Source organism: Spermophilus citellus, assembly GCF_964194105.1.
Source record: "Spermophilus citellus genome assembly, chromosome: 15".
NCBI classification, from domain to species: Eukaryota; Metazoa; Chordata; class Mammalia; order Rodentia; family Sciuridae; genus Spermophilus; species Spermophilus citellus.
The window spans coordinates 85,388,573-85,415,865 of record NC_138195.1 but is presented as its reverse complement, the minus strand read 5'-3'; the positions used below and the strand labels follow the sequence as shown (position 1 = coordinate 85,415,865).

Here is a 27,293-nt window from a genome sequence, read left to right as displayed (position 1 = left end):
CAGCAAGAATTGTAACAGTTTAAAATTAGAATTTTCAGCATTTTCCTCCCATAAAATGTTATTTTCCCAAGCTCTTGATTTTGGAATTGTACCAAACATTTTCGGACATATCATCAGTGATAGGATAACAAAAAAAAATGTGGCTCTATTCAATTCTGGTATGTTGTCCTTATGCACGCAATCCTTTGTATCATTTTAAAGTTACTGTCCATGTCTATCTTAGTAAAATATTTTGGCAGAACCACTTTGATTCCAGATCTTATGTAATTGACATTATTTTTCATTATGAGTCAACCATATACTTGACCCAACTGACAAGTTTTTATTTTCTTAATATAATAAAATGAGAGAAACACTAGGAAATTTCTTCCCTTTTATAACATAATTCAAGATTCTACTTAACTCATTTGTTTATTTGCTTTCCCCATGGGCAAAAATATGCTATTCTCTTGTTCTGCCTTAGAAATATTAAGTCATAATGTCTGATCTTGCCAGCAGTGAAACTGAATGATCTTGGCTCTATTCAACTTTTAGGAAACTCAAAAAGAAATTTAGGTGCTACAGGAAGAAAGGTTAGCAATTCCATTTGGTTAGCTCTTGCCTTTAGAGTATTCTCTGAATTGTGTTGGAGTCTGTTATTGCGTTGCTGCGAACTACAGCTGCCAGCTTCTACCCCAGAGATGGCCATATTTCAGAGATGAGTGAAATGATACTTGTAAACAAGTTTATAATCATTAATAAAGCTTACCAAACAATTTAAGCTCTTTAGAAACACACATTCACTATTATAATTAATCATCTATTGTTTATTTAATTACAGCATTTAATAGAGACTTGAAGCCTTTAAAAATGCAATTTATAAAACTTCTAAACTTAATTAAATTGGATTTCATGATGCTTATTTTGCTTTTGTAAGTTTCAGGTGTCAAATTATTTCTCCCTAGAGATCCTGGTGAAATTCCACCACTGATGGTTCCAATGTACTCTTTAAAAATCCCTAAGAATATTTTTCTTTAAAGTTGACAACTGCCCACTCTGGGATCCAGATGCTATGCGCAGTGCGATAATTCTGTTCTGCTTCCACACATGGCCTTTTCATTCGCTGTCTCCCAGGGATGGAAAATTCTGCCTGGATTGGAGAAGTTTAAAATTTAGCCTGAAAACAATAAACACGATACCTTGCCCATTTGGGGGCCATTTTAAGTTGAAAAAAGTGCATTTACATCTATCATATTATTTTACTCTCAAAATTAGTCCTGTAATGGGAGAAAAGGCACTAAGTTATACAATAAATTGGCACACACACTGCATGCTAAGCTTTATGAAGGCTTTCCATGATATACAATGTAGTCTAAAAAACTTCCAAGAATTCCTTGGAAAGACATAAATAGAAATAAAGGCAGGACATAAGAGTTTTTTTTTTTTTTTTAATTGAGAACCAGAAGAGCAAATGAGCCTTGAAACTATGTGCCATTGTATTAGGAAAAGTTCACCTATACTTTTTCCAGTATACTTCTTCCAGCCTCTTCTTCCCAAATTGGGTCGTGGCCTCCACACAATCCAGGTAATGCAGTTGGTGGTTATCGTACAGGGGTAGGTGCTTTCTCAGCTGGTCCCAACAGTCATGATGGGGTTTGAGACACTATGGAGACCTGTTCTACTTAAGTGAAAACCTAGGTTCAGGGAGGGGAAGTCACTCAGCCAAAGTCACATAGATTGATCTTGGTAAAGGTCGGAACAGTATCAGGTCTTCTGATGCCAGTTCAGTGCCTCCTGAGGTCTTAATTAATGTCTGTGTTAGTTTTGACATCTTCCTTTCCCCCAAAGACTGGGTGGAGTATGTCCATTTTATTAAATTGATGGGATCTTCTCTTTTCAAAAAGGATGGATAAGAGGTTGGAGAAATTCTGTTTCCTACATTTAGAGGACCCATTCCATCTACTAGGGAACTCCAGCTGTGTCAGCGAGGGAGATTTCCCCGCCCTTAAAGACTGAAACTGGGTCTCTCCCCAGCTCGCGCGGTCCCCAGGGCCTGGTGATTTCCTCTCAGGAGTGGTTCCTATCCTGGAGATCTCTCCAGGACCCTTCTGTCGGCCTTTGTGGTCCATACCATGCAAACACCAGCACTGGCCAGGCCCCAGCAGCACCAAGAACCTAGCGGGAGCGCTCAGGCACCGCATCCCTTGCCGCGCGCCCCGGTCTCCACGGCAACCAGGGAGGCGCCGACCCCTGACCCCGCGGCCCCGCCCGGCCCCGCCCCTCGCGTTCCCAGGATCAACATGGAGAAGGCGAACCCGGAAGTGCCGCCGCCGCCGCCGCCCGCCCAGTGCTAGGAGCCGCTGGCCCGGCCAGGCCGAGCCCCGCGCCCGCAGCCCTGCAGCTCGAGGCCCGTCCCGCGCCCCGCCGGCGCCGGGGCGTCCGCGTCCCCCGCCCCGTCCCACTCCGCCCTCGGGCGACCCGCCCCCGTCCGGGAGGAGGAGCCCAGGCGAGGGGGAGGAGGAGGGAGAGGTTTGCGAGAGGGAGCGAGGCCGCGCGAGCCGCTGGCGGTTCGTATTACCGGGGTTGGGAGGAGGAGCCGGGCCGGCCGGCGGGCGAGCGGGGCGAGCGGGGCGGGCGGGAGGCGTGGGGAGGCGGAGGCGGCCTGGCCGCAGGAGGCAGGCGGGAGGCCGGGCGCGCCTCCCACCTCCGCAGCCCCCGAGCGGCCAGGCCTCACCTGCCCGCAGGCCCCGGAGCCGCCGCCGCCCAGGGCCGTCCCCGGGCGGGCACCGGGGGACGGTGGCAACGCGAGTCGCGCGGGTCCGCGCGGAGGCCTGGACGGCGCGGCCAGGTGATGTGGGCCCCTGTGCTTCTCCAGAGGAAAGGGACCCCCAGAGAAGCCGTGCCCCCGGGCTCCCCCCGCGAGGCGCTCTGACATCTGCCCTAGGGTAGCTGGGCAACCCCAGCCGGCCCGGCCGGGTCGAGTGTCCTTAGGATGCAGTGATTACGGAATTAGGCTCTCCCTACGGGAGGGGCACTCCCTGCGCTCCAGAACCCGGTGCAGAGAAAAAGGGCAGAATGATGCTGTCCGAGCAAGCCCAAAAGTGGTTTCCAACCCACGTGCAGGTCACAGTGCTCCAAGCCAAAGATCTGAAGCCAAAAGGCAAAAGTGGCACCAATGACACATACACTATAATTCAGCTGGGCAAGGAAAAGTACTCCACCTCTGTAGCTGAAAAAACCCTTGAGCCAGTGTGGAAGGAAGAGGCCTCCTTTGAGCTGCCTGGGTTGCTAATGCAGGGGAATCCAGAGAAATACATTCTTTTCCTCATAGTTATGCACAGGTCCCTGGTGGGTCTGGATAAATTTTTAGGGCAGGTGGCAATCAATCTCAATGACATCTTTGAGGACAAACAAAGAAGGAAAACAGAGTAAGTTTTGTAATTTATTTGAATTTGGGGGCACTTTACTTATTTATGAATTTTCTGATCCTGAAAATTACTTGAATGGGGGGGGATTAATTTTGGATTGAAATATGGCCAGTTTTAAGCACGCTATTTGCATGACTTGAATTAAAAATAGTCCTTGTAATGAAACAATTTTTAAATGGAGTGATTAATGACCCATTCTCTCTGTTAGAGGTAAATATGTATTATTTACCTCTAACATTTTGATTGGATTTTAAGAATGTTAATATGACTTGAGAAAATTAACATTATTTTACTTTTTATAAGAAGCTTGGATCTCATTGTTGACCAACTAAAACTGATATAGGTGTAATTTATGATTTTTAAAAAACATTACAACTTTTCATGAAATGGAAAATCAGAAAATTAAATCTGCCAATGTAATGTTTGTATGTATGTTGAACTCTGTGGCTGTGGAAAGATGAATTATCAAATTTAAAACTCAGTATTTAATTTGAGCATTATAAACACAGTTGTCTATTATTGTAGCCCAGCCGATTTTTAGGGTCATTACATCTTGATAGGGTATGAAGCTGTTAAAAGATAAAACACAGTTTTAAAAGTGCACACAAACCTCAATCTTGCACCCACTAATGTTTTCCTCTGAATTTGCATTATAGTAGAGTTGTTATTATATTACTTGAGAATTAGTTCTGCAAAACTAGTGTGTTTAGATCATATTAATGGCTATAAGATTACAGACAGTGATTAAATTCTTGTGATTTAGTGATTTAATGACTTCTTCAATAAAACATGGCCTTTTTAGTGTGACTTTCATGCTTGACTTAGATATATTTCAATTTAAAAATTACAATACAAATTAGGACAAGCAATTATATCTAAAATTGAAAAAATAGTATGCTTTTTAAACAAAGAAATATATATACCCCATTCTTAAAATATTTCTAGTCTGAGAGAAAATTAAGACCAATGGAATTAATGGGAGAAAATTGGGTGGAATTTGTAAGACGACTTAGACTTCCAAAACAGCCCTGTGTTTCTTTCAGTTGTAACTAATTTATTTACCCTTTGAGAAACTTTTTTTCATAATGATATTGTTAAGTTCATGTTAAATTTTTTATGTTTGAAACATATTTTAAAACAACTACTTCTTCCTTTTTCTGAACATATCTGTGTTTGCACTTCTCTAGATCAGAGTGTTTTGTTTTATTTTGAATCTGTTCTTTTTCTAAGATTTAATACACTTTGAGTAAAAAAGTAGAGTTAAAAAATACTAGGAATGCAAGAAGAAAAATGGTAAATATTTAATCTAATTGAAGAGATGAGAATATTTTAAAGGGGAGAAAAAGTTTTTACAAAGTGTAAAGTTAAATATTTATCAATGATTTTTAAAAGAAAACTATTTGATACTTTTTTATTAAAAAGTTGTATTCAGTTTCCTCCAAAGGGTTCTTCATCAAATTTAAAGTAAGAAGTGAGTAAGTACCAAAGAATTTGTTTCAAATTGCCAATTTGGGTTGACTCTGTATGTACTGTGTAAAATGTTTTGAATGTAAACTTTTAAGTATATTGTAACTTCAGATTTCTTACTGTACTTAAGTAGTACTTTTATTGAGGAATAATGTACTGTAGGCCTTTGGAACATAAATTTTTCAAGTTAAAGTAGGCCCAAGTATGAACCCAAAGTTCTAAGGATGAAATAGCCTTTTAAAGTTTCTTCTTCTTTCTTTCCTTGGCAGTGTCACATTTACAATAAATTTGGCTATGAGCAATGCCCTAATAATGTAGTGTCTATATAAAATTGATTAGAACTTTTTTGGGGAAAATGCTTTGAAATGTTATCAACAGAGCTTGTGATGTTATTGCATTCAAAGCAATTTTCATATGTTATGAAACCCTTAACATTTTCTTTGTGGCTAAATGGGGACCACGTATTTGATGAGGTATGTTTATTGGTAATAATTCTAGATTTTTAATATATTTAATAGCTTCCTTTTCCAGCACAGCTGTACACGTGGCAAAGTAAGAGACAGATTTCAGCCACCGGTGTATTGCAAGAAAGATATTTAATATTCTGCACATTGCTAAACCTTGTCAGCATATTCCCAAATGCTTTTTGGAAAACTGGTATGAGTGATGAAGACTACCAGCTGATTTAGAAGTCCCATGAAACTGCTGGGTGTGACGCTTTTTACTTTTTGACACTGAAGACAAGTATTTACATCATGTCTTCTAGTTGTGTTGAAACATGATGGTTAAGACTATTATTTTATGTATATTTTTCATGTCTTGAAAATATATATTTTTTTTAAGGAGAAGGGAAAAGGGCCCAAGCCCAAATCCTAGCAGTGTAAAGAGTACTTGTGTATTTCCACCTTTAATGGATGTCTGGGTTGGTTCTGGTATGAGATTTAAGATATAATACAATGTTTAATAATAGAATGGTAAAATTGTTGATGCTATTATGTAATATCCATTGATTTTTTATAATAGAAGGTGATGTTGATTTTTTAAAAAAATGCTGGTAAAAAGTAATAACAATTTGAGTCCCTAGAGTTAGGTGTGATTCTAGCATACATAGATTTTAGGACTTTAGCATGGGTCTCTGCAGTGCACCTGCGTCCTGGCCTCTGGCACTCTTATTGCCAATCTTGTCCCATTTCTGACCACACAGCACCAATTGCTTGGGAATAGTTCCCACATGTGTGGTGGTTTTTGAACATGGACCTGTGCCCACTAAAAAATTGAACAGAGGCCATATACAGTTTAAACCCAGTACTCTAGAGGTTAAAAAAAAAGAACGAAATAAACCAACATTAATTCAGTGAACCTCAAATGCTGTGTCTTCATTTTATCTTTTTATCTGATGGGGAAACAAACATCTCAGGAGTGAGTCTTGAAGCCTTTCCCTTTAGGTAGGTTTCAAAACAAAGCCACTAAAGCTTCTTGTCATTGCCATTTTTTAAACTAGTATATTTGTCGGAGTTCTTTGCAGATTATTTTTCTTCTTTGTGGGGGGATAGAAAATGTACTGTATTTATAGTTGTATTCAGACACTGATTGCTTTATTCTTTAAAGTTATCTAGGTCCAAAATGGTGGATTGATGGTTTTAAGAATGTGATTCTAGAAATGAAAAATTGAATATTTATGTAGTGCAAGGCAAACTGCCTTCAAAGAGCTTATACTCTAGCAATAAAGAACTGCATTGCCTCATTTTGGGCTGTCACATCTCCTGGTAAATGCAGCATCCTGTAATATGTGGCACCATGTGGTTAACCTTATTAACACATGTGGTCCATCAAATAAGGAAGAACTTCTATTCTCCTGCAGATGTTATTCATCAACTTTATTTTTTTTTCTTTTGACTTTGCTCTGACGTTGGGAAATTGTGTATCATTCTCTGTGCCTCAATTCCCTCACCTATAAAATAAGGATGTTAAAACAAATGATTTTATTTGATCTTCTTTCTAAAATTCTATGAATTTTGACTGTTTTCCCCACTTTCCATTTTTGGGTTTTGGTGTATTTTCTCCTCAGATTTACTTTGACTCATTATACACATGGAAATCCCACATGCTTGTAGCTGGTGTAGATGTTGTGTGTCATTTCTGTCTTTCCTGGAAAGGACTGTGAACCAGTCTCCCATTTGATTCAGCCTTCTCTTGGTACATCCTGTTGCTAACAATGAGAGAAAGAACTAATGTAAAATTAGATCAGAGTTCTTTTGTAGCTAAGAAAATTTGTTACACTTGATTAAAGCTATATTTAAATAACTTGTCTGCAGGAATGGATATCATGCTTCATTGCTAAGTAATGTGAAAACATCATAGGAGTTCTTTTCTAGACTTGATTCTGCAGTTTTCTGGCTGTTTGCCCTGTAAAATGACCAGTTGTGACACCAACAACTGGAGAATTTCTCATGGATAAGAATATTGTAGACAACACCAAAGTAAACTTTGCTTCTTACACATAATTTAAAAATGGGCAGCACGATACTCTAATATGCTATACAGTAGCAATAGTAAGTGAGGCAAATAGATTCTAATAGGAAATATTTCAACTTTTCAAAAAAATTTATAGGATTTATTATTTGTCTCTTTCTGTGTTTCACTCATTTTTGTATATTTTCTTTAAGAAAAGACTGATCCATTTTATATGAATCTAAATTACATCATTCACAGTTTAATGATTAGCAAACTGTATGTAGTGGTTTTAAGTGTTAAGAAAATTCTTATAATACTTTGACATGAGTAATATTTTGGGGTGGGCAAAATATTAATGTTATTAAAGTGTATTTATTATTTTTATGATACTCAAAAATAATTTGAATTAGTGAATTCTTTCAAAGTCTCTGCCTCAGTGTATTTTAATATTAAAAAATGTTCTCTGTCCATTGGTGACACTTATCTCATATAGAAATATATTAACTATTATTGATAAGAATTTTTGATGATGAGTAATTTTCAAATTGTGAAAGAAGACTTATCCAAAATCCTTACACTTGACAAAGATCTGTTCCTTCAGTACATGTCACATTACAGAAATAATGATCTGTTTTTTAAAGTGAAACAATGAGTGAAACCACAAACACTCTGGCTAACAGGTTCTCATCTAGTGCTCGGTTGCCCTGATGTGTGCAGTAGCTTTACCTAAAGAACTGTGTGTATATGCCAAGGTCTGATAGCCTTTCTTCATTACATGTTACAACATATTTTTTTTTCTTCTTTTTAAGGTGGTTTAGGTTAGAATCCAAACAAGGAAAAAGAGTCAAAAACAGGGGTGAGATAAAGGTCAATATTCAATTTATGAGGAACAATATGACAGCAAGTATGTTTGACTTATCAATGAAGGACAAAACAAGATCTCCTTTTGCAAAATTGAAAGATAAGATGAAAGGTAGAAAAAATGATGGGACATTTTCTGATACGTCTTCTGCAATCATTCCAAGTACTCCCATGCCTGATGCCAGTACTGAATTTTCAAGTGGTGAAATACAGATGAAATCCAAACCAAAAAAGCCTTTTCTTTTGGGTCCTCAGCGTCTCTCTTCTGCACATTCAATGTCTGATTTAACGGGGTCCCACATGTCTTCTGAGAAACTGAAGTCTGGTGCTGTAGGTCACACACATCTTCTTGGACGCCACATAGAGTCCTTTGGAGCTGTTCCAGAAAATGGTAAGTGGTACCTTCTTTCCAGTGTAGTCTTTCCTCAGTAGTCTTAATTACTCTTGTAGTTTTTAAGTGTAACTTCTAAAGTTGAAAAACTAAAATTGCCGTTTCATGGTAGTATTTTATAGATTTAGTCGTCTATCAATTATTGAGTGTCTACTGTACCCTTGATAAGTTCATTGAAAGCAAAGTTTGTTTGCATTTTTATATATTTTATTAGGTGATAATAAAATGAGTTTCAGTCTCTCTTCATGCCCTGGCTTTTTCTTTTTTTTTTTTTTTTTTTTAACTGTTGTTTCTCCTGCCTTGAAAGCCTGAAGCATAAATGAACATTCAATTTCATCATAAGGTTCTTGGGAAAAAAACTTTAATGTTCAGAAATAAGTCAATTTAATGCTAATGATGAAAAAAAGCCAAAAAACAAAAACAAACTTTGAGAATTTCTAGCATTATCATGCCAGTGGGTCCTCTAGTTTTAACATTATTGTTTGTTTGTGTGATGGTTTCTGAGCTAAGTAAATTACTAATCGTCTAATAAGACACTAATTGTTAGTAGCCTAACTTCAGAACGTTATACCTTTCCATTTTAAGATTGTTTTCCTTGATTATTTTTAAGGTTAATACCTTTAAATAGCTAATTGCACTCATTCTAAAAGCAGCAGAATGTGTCAAATAGTATGATGTAATGTGTCACTGATTATGTACTAACTACAAAATTGTTTGTAGGAAGTCTTAAGTCTCCACACAGAAGAGCATTAAGCTTTGATACTTCTAAAATGAACCAACCTGACAGCATTGTGGGTGAAGGTGAATCGTCTTTTGGAAGACAAAATGACCCATTTACAAATGTGACTGCTTCATTACCCCAAAAATTCGCAACACTGCCAAGGAAGAAAAATCCATTTGAAGAAAGCAGTGAATCATGGGACAGCAGCATGAATTTATTTTCAAAACCAATTGAAGTAAGAAAAGAAAATAAAAGAGAGAAAAGGGAGAAAGTTAGCCTTTTTGAGAGAGTGACTGGGAAAAAAGATGGCAGAAGATCTGATAAACTTAACAATGGGGGATCTGATAGCCCTTGTGACTTGAAGTCACCTAATGCATGTAATGAAAATCGTCAGGACTATTTTGATTATGACTCAACTAATCCGTTTACAACAAAATTCAGGGCTTCAAATATGATGCCATCTTCAAGGTAAGTTTTGAATGGGGAAGGTTGTGCTATTTATAAAATAAATTCTTTTTATTTTGCTTGGAATTTTTTTCTTTTTTATAATTGCTTATAGAGCCAAGTAATTTTGCATACATCTTTGGAATTGAACTTTTTATCTTGGAAGGATTAAAAGGATAAAAGATTTTTATTCCCTACCCTAGTCTGCTCTCACTTATGTAAGCCAAAACTCACCAAAACTTTGGAGAAACAGCATGCCTTTTGATGAGACATGGTGACAGTGAATAATCCAGGGGTGTGAGTGCAAGCCAGAGATGTATTCCTAGATATTTTCCAGGGATTAAGTCCTGGGCTGTCTAGAGAGGTTTAGTAAACCAGTAGCGGCACATAGTCTGTTGTTTAAGAATTAGTACTGAAATATTAATGTTTCTATTCTGATGATTTCAGGATAGATTTAATAAATATCCTTACTAAATGATTGTTTAGGAATAGTTTTGTGAATGTTCATTGGAATTCAGTGACCCGCATGTATACTGTAAATACGTAAGAGATCTTTATGAAGATTTATAATCATAGGAATAATCATTATGATAAAGATTAGAATTTCAAACTCGTGAGTTTTCAGTTTTATATATACTGCTACTTTTTCTTGTTCCTTAGAATTTGGAACTGTATATATTTAAATGCAATTAATGAATTTTGTAGGTGTGAATGATTCAGTGAGGATAAATAGCTCATGAAGTACATAGTACAAAGCTAGCCCAAATAGGGAACCCTTAAATGGTGAGTAATATAGGTTGAGCATCCCAGTCAGAAAATCTAAAATCCAAAATGCTCTTCCTTAAGAAATGTGGACTTCAGCATTAATGGTTTTATAGTAGATGGAACTCTTGGAATTTTGAATTTTGGAACAGTTTTATTAGAGTTTGGATTTTTCGATTGGGAATATTCAACCTGTAAAGTCTGCAAATATTCCCAAATCCAAAAAGCTTAAGGCATCTTGGGTAAGGGATACCCCACCTGTATTGTGTTTTTGTGTTGTCAGTCGTTTTATTCATGCGAAGCTCTTTGCTTTGTCCCACTGTAAGCAGCAAGGGTAGTGTGACAGTCTCCCTTGGAGGCTCTGCTCTCCCCCTCCCTTGTGCATCTTCCATCACATCAAAAGCCATGTATTTAAATTTTGGAAGGGAAATACGTATTTCTTTCATTCTCTTTTATCAATAAATGGGTATTTGCTGTGGTTTTAGAAGCATCATTCAGTTTTGTTATAGACTATACCTCAGATAAATAAATTTTTATCATTGGTGTCAATGTGTTCTTGAAAAGTTTTGAAGTGCTATTCTAAAATGTTTTGTATTGGTATTTCATGTAGTATCCTTCACGTCTTTCACTAAGTCCTACATTACAGGGGTAAATAAACATATATTAGCTTTTCTCCACTTTTACTGACCTTTCTTTTGCAGAATGTTGTTGAAAACAACTGTGCAAGATAAGAGATAACTTAGAGATGGAGTAATTTCAGTAATTTTAGAGTTAATGAAAAGCAAGAAGATGGGACATGATAGAAAAATAATATTTTATGTTAGCATTTGAAAAATAATTATAAAAGTAAATATATATTTAATTGCCCTGGACTTGGGCTGCACTCATGGATTGCCACAAGCTTTAAAAGTACGTGTGACCTATTGTTCGATGAAGACTTTGGTTGGGTTACTTCACTATTACTGTTCCTGTTAAAATTAGAACTGTTTCATGATGTATGTAGAAAATGATTGCATGTATATAAAAATAGGTTTTTTAAATTTTAAGGCCTTTTTCTTCATATTTAGGAGGTGGCAGATATAAGGACAGAAAGGACAGAGTGTATAAATTCCTGGAAGATTCTCATTTTCTGTCATAATCCATCTTTGTGGTAAATGTGAAACATTTAAATAAAGGGGTAGCTCTAGTTAATAGTGTAAAAAAGAAGAGTTGAATGTAAGTTGACCCAGAGAAGGAATACAGTTCATGTTTTTAGGAAGCAGCTTTGTTTTGGGTTGAATTTGGGCAGATACTGTTAAGATAGTGTGTTCTTTACATAACAGCATCAGCATTCTTGTTTATCCTCCCAGTATCATCCCCCAGTTACTTGGGACTGTTTGAATTTCTCAAGTTAATATCCAAGTCACTTTTGAGGCTATAGACTCAAGTCACAAGGACACACGTTGTGCATTATTTTTCCGATAGTACTATAGATCTGTTTACAGTCTCCTGGACCCTTCTGACTAGTCTTTGTGAGAACACTGAACAAAGCTGAAGGGGAATATATAGCTGTGAAGCTGCACTTGGTTTTTGTTGAGGGGATTGGTCCATCTGAGATTGCAGGAACAGAGAAACTCTGCGATAGCTGTCTAAGTGAATAATACTTATGATTAAAACTAGAGAATTTCCTTTATGCAAACAATTTAAAATTTCTAAGGAACTTTTTTTTAAGAAGTTTTTATTTTTTCATGCAAATGAAGTCTGCCTGAAGGAATCACATTGGAAATCACAAAACATACTTTTTTGCTTCTGTGTTTGGAATAGTTCCCCTAGCTATAATAAACAACTCCAGATATCACTGGCTCACCACAGTAAAAGTTGCTCACTTCTGTCACAAAACAGTACATGGAGGGGGGATGGAAAACATGGCTGCTCTCTTAATGCAGTCATTCAGCACCACATAGTCTCTCAGGCTTCTTCCTTCTTGTAGTGTTACCATTTATCACAAGCCCTCCAAGATCATTGCAGCAGGGAAAGGGAGGGGAGGATCACAGGTGGATCATTTTTGTGTTTCAGGCCTAGTAGTGGTTTGCATTGCTACCCCATACATCCCCTTGGCCAGGGCTCAGTCATGTCCCAGTGCCGCTGCAATCAGTTAAGAAATAGTTTAGTTGTGTACCCGGAAGAAAATGGAACTGGGTTGACACAAGGTCAGTTTTCTACTGAGAAGTTTGGAGGCTGGAACACTGGGCATCTGTAGAACTACAGCAGTGTAATTGAGAGAATAGTTGGAATTTTTATAAATTTCAGGAAAATGTTTTATCAGCTTATATTTGGTATTGAGTTGTTTGTGTATCAAAAATGCTGCTACTCTATTTATTGATACAAAAGTAGATTGACGACATACTTATCATCGAGTTTTACCTTTACCATTTATCAACTGACTCATCAACTAATTTGTTATAGTTGTCCCACAATTTGTAAAGCAGCTCTTCTTTGCATCTACAGAATATCATTTTCTAAAAACAAATATGCTTGTATGATTCTTATACCTTTTAAATAATTTGTTTATAACCACTGATTTTGAGAAATTATCAAAAATAATTTGAAAAGTGGAAATGGTTGGGTGTTTTCAAAATTTTTTTTTTCTTTAAGCTGGGACATAGCTTAGACCCTTCTCTTAGGTAGGGATGAGTGGCTAAGTTCTACCTTATTAAAGAGCTAATGGAAAGATAAATATCACTTCTAAGCCTCTTACACAGTCCTCCACAGGTCCAGACCAGGGCTGGCAGCTGAGGCTTGTGGGCCAAGTCTGGCTTGCAGGCAGTTTTTGTAAATAAAGTTGTGCTGGTACACAGCCGCCTGCATCTTTGGGTGGCTATTTTTGTGCTACCGTGGTAGAGTGGATGGTTGCGTAAGAGACCATATGGCCTGAGAAACCCAAATATTTATTATTTGGCCTTTAACAGGTATAGACTGCTGCCCCAGCAGCAACTGAATGCAGGGGTTCTTTAAGGAGGGCAGAGCCAGGAGATAGGAGCAGCTAGACCCCCCACATGTGTGTGGAAGGCCCTGGAGCAGGAACAACAAGTTGGACTTTGACTGAAAGAAAGATTCTGTGAATATTAAGTTGCTGAAATTTTTTTTATATATTTGTTACAGAAATTAACATTATTTACCCTACTAAGCAGGGTATGTAAACTATAGTACCTTTTGTTCTATTTAAGAAAACCCCGATCAAAAATACTTAAGAACTACTGGTTTCCAACCCCAAATCCAAACTCTTCTTTCTGAATTAAGGGCTTACTGTATTTCAGACTTTTCTTACCTATCTAACATTTACTATTCCTCATTCTGTTCTTAGTAAGTTAATTTTCTTAGTGTACCTCTCTAACTTGAGAGTCTGGTAAGTCATGCCATCTCCATTCCTGGGCTCAATTGTGGGCTACACTCAACCTGTCTCTGAGTGCCATCAGTCCATCTCTCCTTATAATATTTTCCTGAATAATAACCAGGTGTTTTTGTTTTCTCGATTTCTGTTATTACATAAATCGAAACTGCTATGTGATGTTTATCGTGTCCAGTTCTTAAAAGTCTTCTCCACTGAGCTGGGAAACTTCCTACCAGTCATGCTGAATTTTCTTTCTTAGAGGCCCCCAGCACCTAGGTCAGTGCACGTCCTATATGCTGACCATCACAATTTCTTGGAGATTTCTTTTTTCCAAAACCACAGGTTGTTGGATCTCACCTTAGAGGGAATTAGAATCTTTAGTGAGTGGGCACTGGAATAAAAAAATCAACATTTTAAAAACTTCCTGCTGATTGTCAGTCAAGTTTGAAACTTGCTGATTGAAGTTGTATCACCTTTTTTGTAAGTATTGAATATGTTGTTTTGATGATTGGTTGTGCTAATAAACTCATATTTGAACAGAAGGCAACTTGGCGCCACTAGCTTTGCTTACTGGGCTGACAGACCCTAACTGAGTTGATAAGTCAGCTTGGCTAAAATGGATACAAAGAGAAGAGATTTGGCTGAATAGGTAAAAAGCACCTAAATTAGAGTGGACAGTAAAAACCAGATAGAAATATCTATTTAATATTCAGGGTATCAGTGTGCTGAATGGTGTGCAACCTGTGGACAACTGAAGAGGAACTGTGGTATATGCTTTTATCAGGAGCTCCAGACTCCCTGAGTAAGTTCAGAACACCACCTAGTTCAGACATTTTATTAACATACAGAAGAAATTGCTACCTATGTCTTACTTTGAAATTTTGAAAAAGTCAAGAATATAAGCCTACTCTGTGATAAGCTCATATAATTTGAGGTTAGTGGAGCAGCCAGTCAGAGAAACAATGAATGGGAGAGACTCTTACCAGAGAATTTTGCTTAGGGCACAAAGGTGTGTGACTTCCTTCCACTTCCATTACTTTCAGCTTCACTGCAATTATGAATACCAGGTAACAAATTTTTAGTTATCCTAGGATAACTTACTGGTTTGTTTTATAATATCATTCCTCATATGATTGATTTTATTAGAGCATGTATTTCCATTTGTAATATTTGCTGTATGCAAGAGCCTGCCTCCTCTTAGCTGATGAACAGGCCAAAAATTCATTTAGGGCAATTCTAAGATCAAAACTCATATTCATCACTCATATTTTATAATTTTGCATGACAGAGTGCCTTTAACATCAGATTGATCTCTTTCCCTCTTTCTCTTTTTTATCCTATTAAAATTCATCAATTCCTATCTATTATTGTGTCCTACCTTTCTCAGGAACTATGAAACATTGGCTTCCAGAATGGATATTTAAGTGTGTTTCTAATTTTCCCAAATAAAAAATCACAATAGGCCTATTAGCAGGTAACCATTATTATGCAATTGTATAAAATGTCCACGAAAAAAATGGTCTTGTATAAGGTTACATTTTGATTTTAAGAAGAATGGTAAATAAATGATCCTAAAGAAAAGATCCTATTCATAGGTTTTAAAACTTCATTTTTATAACGTCCCCTACGAACAATTTTTTTTCCTGAATGAGTTTAAAGCTCAATCTTTGACATAATAAACCTCATTGTGCATAACATTTATTTTAATAGCAATAATTACTTTTTGTTCATATTTGTCTAAAGATAATTTGCCTGTTATTCATAGTAGGCTGTAAATCTTTTACGCAGCCAAAAATTTGCCTCATTTATGAGACAGACAGCACAAACTCTTCAGATGATTTTTAGAGCCATTAATCCATTAGTGTCCAGGGATTTGCAGAATGTTTCCAATGTAGCAGTGTCCGTGAACATGAAATATATGATGTGATTAGTTCCCATAACACTAACTAGAACTTCTCTGTTTAATTCCCCAGAGACTACTTGAAACTTTTTTACCCTTTGTCATCCTAATACTCATTATATAGGTCTCATTAATTGGTGCATTTCCCAATGGGTTAATTTGCAGGTACTAACCATGCCATCCTTTTACTAACTCGATAATGCAAATTGATATTTATAATCTTAAAATTGAAAACAAAAAAGACAAACTTTGTTATTTTTCTTAAGCAGAGAGATTGAGAAGATTGAGATATAGAGAAATTATGTGTGAGAGAAGAAAACAAGCCAAAAAACCCACAAAAACTACTGTAGGCTAATAAACTGATGTGAAAATTTCTCAATTTACAGCACTTGACAGGTGCTAAAAGAAAAGCATCTTTAATTTTAATGTGTTGTTAGGACCTCTTTAGAGAGACTGTACAAGTTATTAACAAGGTCCTCTGAGACAGGAGACGGGTAATTAACAAGACCTATGGAGATATAGTTTAGGTAATTAACGAGCTCTTAGGCACTGGACACAGGATAACACATAGCGAGTCCAGTAGTTAAAGAGAACAGGTTGTTAGGATATGATCAAATACAAGATAGAGTCTGTAAGTCCTCTGGAGATTTCTGATAGGAAAGTATTAAGATTATATTCCAGTGACCCCAGTGTGTTAATTTTTGTAAATCAATATGTGAGCTTTTTGGTTCAGTGTGGTTTGAGAGAATTATTTCCTTATAAAATCAACAAGCAGGGGAGCTTGTTAATATAGATTAACATTCTTTGTTAATTGCCAGTAATGAACATGTATATTGAGAAAAATACATTGGAAACACAAATTATATGGTTCTCACTTGTTTTAAACATTTATTGTATGTTTTTCATCTGTGGTCTGTAGGTTAACATGTCTATTCTAGACTAACTTTGCTCCCCTGTTGACATTAAAATGATCAGGATTTAGGCCAGAGGGGAGAATGCCTAGTGCCAATTTGATTTTTTACTTGTTAGCCCTGGTTCCTCCAATCAGGCTCTCATAATACCTTTAAGTTTGAGAGTTGATGGTATTCCCAGTTGCAAATATTTGATATAGTTATTTCCTGTAGCTATTTTATATTGCTAGGGTATAAATCTTGAGTTTTGGTTCAAAAACCTCCCACATGTGTTATACTCTGAAAGTGAAATATCCAAAACCCCTTGTGAATCTTATAGTTCTTTCCATGGCTTCTTGTCTCAGTGTGGCTACTCCAGTCTATCAGGATAATTTTTTTTCTGAATTTCAGCTCTGATAATCAAATGATATTTCCATTATAACTGTTTTTTGAGTATTTGCCATATAAAAAATCAGACTATTAAGATATCAGTCCTGCTTCTTAAACTTATAGAAGAAAAGATTTGTAAATATTAGGTCTTAATTTCATGCTAAAGACTGGATTTTTGTATGGATACTGGGGAACCGTGGACATTTTTAAATTGGGTTGTGATGATTGAGCTAATGACTCAGATAGCCTGGCAAGCATGGCGTACTTGTGGTGCAGGGAGGGGGAGGAGAATGACAGGGACACTAGTGAAAAAGCTGCTATGATTATTGAACTAAGTTGGTGCAGGTCCGTTGGCAGTGAGAGTGGAAAAGAAGGGAACATCTTTGGGAAATATTTCTGGGCTAAAATAGACGAGACTTGCCCATTCTACTTTTGGGTGAATGGGGCGGTGGTAGGGGAGAAGAAGCAATCATAATTATTTCAGTGGTGTGTCTTAAATTTTATAAAACAGCACTTGGAAAAAAACATATTTAATGCAACAGTGTCAAGTCTATAGTCTAGATATTAGTATTGAAGGAAAGGTTTGAGGTGTTTTATTTTTCCCCCCCATGAGGTACTGTCTTATTGTGCATCTTTGTTAAAGACCAGGAATATGTGTTATGAGTTGAGACTAGCAAATTAGTATCAAAACAGTAGCAGTTCTTGACAGTTTGTTTTTCAAACCGTAATAAACTGTCTTTTTTTGAACACAAGAATGCCAATTCAATAACTGCTTATGGATTTATGCATGTAAAGTGTTTTCACTTTAGCTTTGTAATTACTATGTGCATTTTTTCCCAGTGGTGTTGGCTTTACCAAATCTTGAGCCTATTGCACTCCTTCTGGTAGTTTCTCATTAAGAGAATAATTTATATTTCTTACTTCTGTGTGCACCACCTCAAATAGATGCCCTCTTCTTCTGTGCCTAGAACATTCCAGTTGGGCCACTGAGACCACATTGACAATAATTAATTTTTTTTTAAATAACAAAAGTTTCACCTTTAGAAATATAGATAATGGTTTTGTGTATTTAATTTATGGTTGTAGTGTTACCTCGTGACCAGGGTTTTTAAAATAGCTTCTGGTGATATAAAATGAAGCAGTTAATTTGATAATGAAGAAAGTTTTCCTTATATATATTTAATTGGTTTCTAAGAATAATAGGATCCAGACATTTGACATTTGTGTCTTTGAACTTACATTTTTAAGGGTGAATTATTCCTCTTTGATTTGTGTATTAAATATGTTACTATAACTGTGTGCAGTGGTTCACAGGTAATCCCCATGACTTGGGAGGCAGAGGCAGGAAGATGGCAAGTTCAAGGTCAGCCTGGGCAATTTAGTGAGACTCTGTCTCCAAAAAAAAAAAAAAAAAAAAAGGAAGAGCTTGGGATGTGGTTCAGTGATTAAGCACCCCTGGGTTCAATCCCCAGTACTGCCAAAACCCCACAAATGTTACTATATAAGTATACATAAATATGTAATATCTGTTAGATATGTATCAGCAATTATTTAAATCAGTTTGGCCTTCTTAGAGTAAAACAATTCAAATCGCCAGTTTTTGTTTATGGTTAAACAAATGTGTGTAAAGCTGCACTAGGGCTAGAGGTTTGTATTTATGGAGCACTAAATCCTAGCCATACCAGCAATGGAGAGGACAGTAAGAAATGACCCATAATCAATACAGAATGAACTGTGTTGAACAGAAGAAAGTGAAGTTTGCTGTGGAAAGGTGGAGGAAAAAGCAGTTAAGTCTCCTGAAAGTTGGGAAGTAACCTTTGAGGAAGAGACCTTTGCGTTTGGTCTTGACCATTGAACATGATTTTATGCATTGGGGAATGAGTTGATAGACACCTCTGTTTTAGAAAATAACAAGAAAGCTCATTAAAAAATGGTTAGATGCATTTTGAAGGGATATTTTATTAATAGTGACTACACTATTATGTTTTTACCTACTAACCACTGAGTAATTTCACCATTTCTTTTCTAGTTGGAGTTATGGAGCAATATCTATGTCTGTCATTCTCAGCCTGGTAGGTTCCTGAGGAAGTATGTTTGCTACTGTAGGCGACCAAGGAGCCAATTAGCAAGTGCCCTGCAGCAGCTCAACATTAAGTATAATGAACTCTTTGTTATGGAGCCTGGTATGGGAATAGGGCTATTCAGGTTAATCACATATTTTGTTTATTGGATGCATACAATGTGTTTGTTTCTCAAAGATTTTTCATCTTCAAAGAAATTAATTACCCAAAATTATTAAAAATGAAAATCATGCTAAACATTATTTTTTAAGTTTGGATTCACAAGTATGTTTCATTCACTTCTTCCAGTGAAGGATTTTACAATGTAACATTTTACAATGTTACAAGGATTTTACAATGTTAAAAGAATGTTCTGAAGGGAGTCTAGTCAGGTCTGGGTTTGGCACTCTGTAATAGCTGTATGACCTTACAGCTTTTCACAGCTACATATTTTGAACTGTAAAATGGGATAACAGTCTTAGTGGATGCACAGGAAGTGCTGAGGGTGGTGTTGGCCACATAGGGTGTCTGAAAATGGGGCTTTTGCTATGATCGTTTCACTCAGCATCAACGTATCAATTGTTTTCAATGAATTGGGTGGAATTTTTCGAAGTAATAATATATTCTCAATTTAAAAATAAATCTTATATTAGAATTGTTTCAGGAAGGCAGTTCAAACTTTCATAATAAGATGGATAAGTGCAGCGTAATATTGAAAATTTCTTAGAACATTTCAGAATCCCCTTTGGGAAAGGGGTACATAGCAGACTTAGGAATTTACACAAGACTAGTGTATTTTTTTTTTTTTTTTTTGGTACTAGGAATATAATTCAGGGGTGCTTTACCACTTAGCTATATCTCCAGCCCTATTTAAATTTTTTTATTTTGAGACAGGGTCTCACTAAGTTTTTGAGGCTGGAGGCTGGCCTTGAACTCGCAATCCTCCTGTCTCAGTCTCCAAGTTACGGATCACAAGCACATCCCATCGTGCCTGGCCTTGTGTGTCTCTTATAACCAAGATTTGGAGGAGGGCTCTTTTATTTCTTTATACGTGAAAGTACCTCCTTTTTCTTTTCACTAAGAGTATATGATAGTGCCCGAGCAGTCTCTTTAATATGTCTGAAGTAATATTTATATTTTTTAATGTTCTGTCAGTCTAATCTATTCCTTACTGATCAAAAAATACATGACCAAAATTAAATATTCTTATATTGTCATCAAGTTATTTTGTGGAATATCTCTTGTACTTATAGACATAGGTAAGATCTTATAATGTCACCTCCTTTGGGTCTGTGTCTTTGGACTATGAGACAGTAGGTATAAGGTGACTTTCTAAGATAAAGATGTTTGCTTTCAAACTTGATATAAGGGATAAAAATTTTTATCCTTACTTTGTTATGTATCACTTTCCTTTCTCGTGTAAGAATTCTGTTGATTCTTTGATTCAAAGAATGCATAAGGCAGAGTGTCTGATACAAAATATGTAATTACTAGTGCTAATAGGTGGTTCCATGGTAAGTGCTCATAGAAATGGAAGTCACAGGAGGGTAGGTGGACAGAATTAGACAGCCTAGGCATTATGGAGTAGGTAGAATTAGCAGCATCTCAAAAGGATGGATCTGTGAGGAGAGAGAAGAAAGGGCTTTTGGGGAAAGGAAAAGATGAGTTCTTTGAGGGACTGTCAAGGACCCAGCCTACCTAAAACTATTAAAGATAGTGGAGATGGGACTTATTCCTAGGAACGTCTTAGGAATTCTTATACTCAAATTTGTACCTAATTTTTAAATAAAGTATGAATAGTTTGCGGCTCCACACTTGAATGATACTAAGAAATTGTCTTGTATGAACATCCCCAACAGGGACACTGATGTTGCCTGCCTGATATGTGTCTAAAAAGGACCGAGACGCATGAATTCAAAGATGCCAGTGAGACTGCATTCTTTTTTTTTTTTATTGGTTGTTCAAAACATTACATAGTTCTTGATATATCATATTTCACACTTTGATTCAAGTGGGTTATGAACTCCCATTTTTACCCCGTATACAGATTGCAGAATCACATCAGTTACACTTCCACTGATTTACATATTGACATACTCATGTCTGTTGTATTCTGCCTTTCCTATCCTCTACTATCCCCCCTCCCCTCCCCTCCCCTCCCCTCCCCTCTTCTCTCTCTACCCCCTCTACTGTAATTCATTTCTCCCCCTTGTATTATTTTTCCCTTTCCCCTCACTTCCTCTTGTATGTAATTTTGTATAACCATGAGGGTCTCCTTCCATTTCCATGCAATTTCCCTTCTCCCTTTCCCTCCCACCTCTCATCCCTGTTTAATGTTAGTCATCTTCTCATGCTCTTCTTCCCTACTCTGTTCTTAGTTACTCTCCTTATATCAAAGAAGACATTTGGCATTTATTTTTTAGGGATTGGCTAGCTTCACTTAGCATAATCTGCTCTAATGCCATCCATTTCCCTCCAATGGAGTATTACTCTGCATTAAAAAATGACAAAATTATAGAGACTGCATTCTTAAGTGTCATTTTAGATGGAGAACAAAATCTTTTTGCCGTGAAAAGTAATTTCAATTATATCACTTACAGGATGGGGACAATGGCAAAGGAACCTGTAGATACTCAAGTATATCAAAGCTGCAGCCTTTAACTTAGTGGGGACCTGTGTTCTTGAATAGTATTTTTTTCTTTACGAAGAAACATTTAGAACAAGCTGAGTGTGTGTGTGTGTGTGTGTGTGTGTGTGTGTGTGTGTCGTATAACTTACAATTTCTAATAAGATTATTATTCATTTGTTGGGGGACCTGGAGAGTATTATTTCTCATACAAAAATGTATTCTTTTCCATTGAAAATATAATTCCATAGCCCTGTTGAAACACACTCTTAATTGATAAGTGTGTCTGTAGGCTGGGCTTCTCAGCGTGGCATGTAGAATATGGAAAAGTCCTCAAGTCACCAGGAGCTCTGCTGTCAAAACAAAGTATATGTAGGAGCCTGTCCCTCACTCCAGGGAGGCCCTGAGAAGTCTGGCTGCTTTGGATGCACACCTTGAAGGCTCTGCAGAGCAGGGAATCTTGCTGGCCAAGGCCCTTGCTACAAGTTGTTAAAGAGCAATTGAGGCCTCTCTGGGATCAGAAGGCACCATAGCTTCCTTTCTAGGACATGGCTTTTTCTTAGACACAGAAAGATTCACCTTGGGTTGTCTTGGCCAAGGGTGTTGTGGGCACTCTAGCCTTTTTCACCTGGTCCAGAGAAGCCCAGGGTCACCTCATCCTCACCCTCATGAAGGAGTCTCCTCTGCCCAGGCTTTCCTCACCCTCTCCTCACAGGGGAAAGTAGATGAAGACTGCTGAGTTGGTCTTAATCTCATAGACAGATGGAGACTGTGCTGATTCTAGTCCCACCAAAGAGGCTGGAACCCGTTCTCATCACTTCTTCCTAATTCCACCATTTTACTTCAAAAATCAGAAGGACTTGATCACAAGAAGCCAAAACAAAAACAACAATTACTAGTATATGTGACAGATGGCAGGCTAGTGTCTGCTCAGAGCAACAGGGTAAGCAAAAAAAACTGCCCCAAGTAACAAAAAGTTCTGTTTACATAAAGAGAGATATGATGCAAAAATTCATCTGAGTTTTTAAGTTTAAGTTCAGATGGCAAAGAAAGTTTTGCTTGTTACTGGATTTAGTCTTGTCATGTAGTACAGGGTACTAAAGGGGGAAAGGTTTGAGAAGCTTAGATTTAAAGGAATTGAGTTTGGAAATTTGTGAATTGTTTGTCCTTGAAATAATTACTGTCTCTTTTCTTTACCTGGAGGAAGTAGTACATTAAACTTAGTGAACATTTTACTCTTGATGAAACATGTTCTTAATTTCTAGGACATCCTTAAATCCTCCAGTTTTTGGTCTTTCTTCAATAACATACTATTCATTATAGAAAAGCAACCAGGTCCAAATTTGCTGTCCGTGCTGTTTGGTGACACTGACCACAAGTTTTAATTGTCTTGCCTCTGAGATCTCATAAAAGATATCCTGTGAGAATATTAATAAGAAAATTACTGTTAATCCCCGTAGACACTTATGTCTTAGTTCTGTTTTGTCATCAGAGTGTTTCATGTGCATGCCCAGTCCCAGGAGAGAGAATATGTATTTTACTCTATAATATCATTAATTTGATTGGTCCTGAGTTCTTTGCTTTTTTTCTTAAAAAGAAAGAAGGAAAAAAAAAATCACTGAGTTTCACCTTGTCTTCTAAGTTCCATATGCTTGTGTTCATTTCTATTATGGAAATGTGCTAATAAACATTGTGTTACTGGTGCAGTCTCTCTGTGGACACTTTACTTTTTTAAGGCTTTGAAAAGAAGATTATTAAAAAATCATATAAAAGACTCCTTTAACATGTAACCTTTATGGAATAAGAACTGGATTTACCAGAAGAATCTCAAATTAATCAGTCTTGTGGTTAAATACCTAACCTATTTGGCGTCCTGGATAAATTGGCTAGTTGAATTGATTTTATTGGAAGCCCACCAATTTGAAAACTTATTCCAGTTTTTAGTGGCAATTGTAAATATTAGAATAATTCTTCCTATCTTAAAAAAACTGAAAAATATTCTCAGATATAGAATATATTCTCAGGATATATTCTCAGGAAAACAGTTTCTTCTGCTCTTGAGTAACTTCATATCTTGTTGGTTGAATTTGAATTGACCCACTATTGATTTACTTATTCAACTATTATCCCAGTTTCTGCAGATTTTTATTAAATACTGGTATTAAGGTATTCATTCATTTATTACACATCTGCCATGCAGTAGACACTGTCAGATACAGGGATGGAAAGGTTAATGAGATCTGGTTCCTTCCTTTAAGCAGAGTCCAGTAAGAAGGGATGGGAAGCCTGAGGGGGAAGGGAGATACAGAGAAAGCCATCTTTTGTACCTTATGTTTGAATCACACCTTGTCATATGAAACATTTTCATATTCATTTCTTCTACCCCTCTGCTAATCTTAATTCTTTGAAATAGATGGTGGCGTTTCTGTCTTTTAAATTTTATTGTTTGAAATATTGAAGAGTTGAGTAGGTTGTGCCTGGGCATCAAGTGTTGTCCGGTCAGTCTGCAAAGATGAATTGGTACAGTCTGAAGGAAGGGCTTTTAAAACCAGGCTAAAAAAGTATGTCATTATTCCAGGAAGTTAGAGGCCATAAGTTTTTTGATAGTTGGGTAAGTAGGATAGACTTGATGAGAAGGCAGTGGTCAGCCTGCCTAGGTAGACTGGATGAGGAGGGTCGAGACTGGTAAGAGGCTGTTGTGTACTCTAGGTAAGAGGTATTGGGTCTTGTAATGGAAAGGAAACTGTGCCAATGAGTAGCAGGGGGGTAATGAGAGATCATGTCCAGAGCTGAGTAGGGGGAGTGGGTTTACAAAGCAGGCCAGGCTGAGGATTGGGCTGCAGGGTGTCTCAGTGCTTTACTTCGGGTGCTCAGAAGTCTGCTTGTTCCAGAAGGAGGAGGAAAACCCAACAGATGATCTGAAAGAGAGGTGCATATATATTTCCAATTTGGGGCTTTTGCCAGACATTTGTGAACATGGTATTATAAAGGATAAAGAGTGTGGTTAACAAGATGTAGTAGATTTAGTAGTCCTCCATCTGGTCAGTGGTGGCAGCCAAGATAGTGGAGAAAATGGAATCACAAGGGTAAAGTAGAGGAAAGGCCTGAAAACAGCCTTAGGAAGTTAAGGGTGAAAAGAAGAAGGTGACAAGGAGAAGGAGTGCTGGGAATACAGGGGAAACTAGGCTGCCAGAAGAGAGTCCCGGGAGGAAGGAAGGAAGAGCCATTGTAGGAGATGGAGCTGAGGGGTCGAGCAGAGTGAGCGACTGTCCTCATGCAGGTAGTTTTTGGTGACCTTCACCAAGGAAGCAGTGAGTCCTCAATGAGAACTGGGGATGTGATGTAGATTGCATCAGGTGAGTGAGACCAAGTCACAAAGCCAGCAAGGGTTTCTGAGGGGTGCTTTGGAGATTGGCAAAGGACTAGTCATGGAATATCTGAGAGGCTTTGGGCCAGAAATATGCTCTGGTGAGAGGTGAGTAAATATCAGTGTGTTGGGGAGAGTTCTCTCCTTGGAGGGAGGGAGAAAGGGTGAGCATTGAGCAGGTGGGATTTGAGTGCAGAGAAGATTTTACAGTGAGTTACTTAACCCTGTTTTATTGACCACTGTTCCTTTGGAAACATGTCCAGAGAAATTGTTTGTGGAAATGTGTTATAAATTGTAAGGCAGTGTGACTATGAGGTGGTATTGTTCAGATCCAGGTCACTTCAGTCATACCACTTCAAAACTTCAGGAGCAATGAATCCTTAAAAATATAATTCTAAGTCAAAAATAATTTTGAGCATAAAGTGCTCTAGCCTTGTGAAGTCAGGAAGTTTTTATTTTTCTTTTCCCTTTTTATTTTTTTCTTTTTGTGGTTAGCAGTGAATTGTCATTTGTAAGTAAATATGGAGCATAAGCCAGAAATTGAAGGGAAAAGGAAAGTGTAGATAGTTCATATACTTAAATTGTGATTCTTTCTTTCTGAGAATCAGAAAAATCCTTTTTCTTCAATCATTCTAAATTATTGAGTGAATAATTTGTGGCATTTATTATATATATCCTATATCATTTGAATCCTAGCAGGAAACAAAGGATACATTCAGAATGAATAGTTGATGAGAGTTTGGTGAAGAGGTGTGGTCAGGGTTCAGGATGTCAGGAAGGGCTAGTGTAGCTAGCACCAGAGCCCAGCACTGCCTAGAAGGTGCTGCCATACTTAGGTGTCAGAATAGCTACAGAGGCGGCCATGGGGAGGGACTGAGGAGGTGATGGCATGGACCATGGCTGGGGATATCACGCCCATCTCCCCTTCTCTTGGTGCTCCAGTTTTCAAGGAAGCCAGAGGGGGAACCTGGGTGGTGCACTGTCCAAAGATCAGCCTCCTGGGGAGAGGGGTTGGGGTCAATGTGGATCAGGATGGACAAACAGAATAATAAGCAGGGTTATTTCAAATCCTGTTGTTTTTTTAGCCATTGTTCTACAACTGAGTCCAAGACTTAACATCATTTCTGGTTGGGAGAATCCTCAGGAAGTTGCATTGATTCCTTGAAATCCACCAAGAAACACAGTAAGACCACACAACTTAGAGCCTCTCTAGGCAAGAAGAAAAGTATGTGACCAAAGAGCTTGGACTGTGGAGCTGGGATGCCTTTCTTTGAATTTTGACACTAACACTTAATTACTATGTTACCTAGGGTAAACTTCTTAACTTCTCTGCTCATTTCCTCATCTGTAAATGGAAATAAAAATAGCGTCATAAGTACTAATCATACTTAGAGCTAATGTCGTTCTGTACTTCATCACAAAGTAGAGATGAGCTATAAATGAGGCATTTCTCTTTTCTTTTTGGACTCATTAGGGTCCCTGTGGTGTTGCAGTTCTCAGCACACACCTCCTCCGCCCGCTTTTGTCACTGAAGTGAAGCCCTGGGTCTCTAGAGCCCACTCAGCTAAAGATCAATGGGAAGATGGCCTTTGAAAATTACTGGTGTTGATAGCTTAAAGTTAGACTTACTTCCCAAACACAGTAAGGAATTGACTTGTGTTTGAGAAAGCTGTTCCTCTTACTACCCCCGCCTTCCCCCCTCCCTACCAGGTGTCACACCTCTGGAGTTTACAAATAGTTTGAATTCACTTATTAAAAACAAAATGGGTTAAGCTGTAGGCCAGAATGCACTTTGATTTATAATTTCAGCAGTAATGGGGTTTGGAAAGCTCACATGAAAGGTACAGTGATAACTCTAGTCACAGTTGATTTTGAAAGTCTTCCAGAGAGCTTTATGTGTGGTTATATGCCTTCAAATTGAAAGATTTAAAATTCTAGAGCCAGAGAGTTACACAGCTTGCATTGATTTATAGTAATGCTATAACCATTTTTGATAGATCTTTATCCTTATGGATTTTTTTTTGTCTTTACAAGTACTTCACACTTTTTCACTGAATGGTCTTTCCCCTTCTTAGTTATTCTTTCTCTAAAAGAATGTATGTATGTTCTTTAAAAAAGAAAAAAAAACCTTTACCACTGCTGAAATGATCAGTTTTATCACTTTATAAAGGTGGTTTATTTTT

At 37.4% G+C, this 27,293-nt stretch overlaps 1 protein-coding gene across 1 annotated transcript in view; it reads left to right on the top strand.

Annotated features, from left to right (window-relative positions):
* The first annotated feature begins 2,959 nt into the window (after positions 1-2,959).
* Positions 2,960-27,293, top strand: part of RAB11FIP2 (RAB11 family interacting protein 2) — a 37,763-nt gene continuing 13,429 nt past the window's right edge. Inside the window, exons 1-3 of the mRNA XM_081268872.1 lie at positions 2,960-3,407; positions 8,138-8,580; positions 9,301-9,769. Coding sequence (XP_081124998.1) covers positions 3,055-3,407; positions 8,138-8,580; positions 9,301-9,769 — 1,265 coding nt within the window. The 5' untranslated portion in view covers positions 2,960-3,054. The remainder of the gene's footprint in view (positions 3,408-8,137; positions 8,581-9,300; positions 9,770-27,293) is intronic.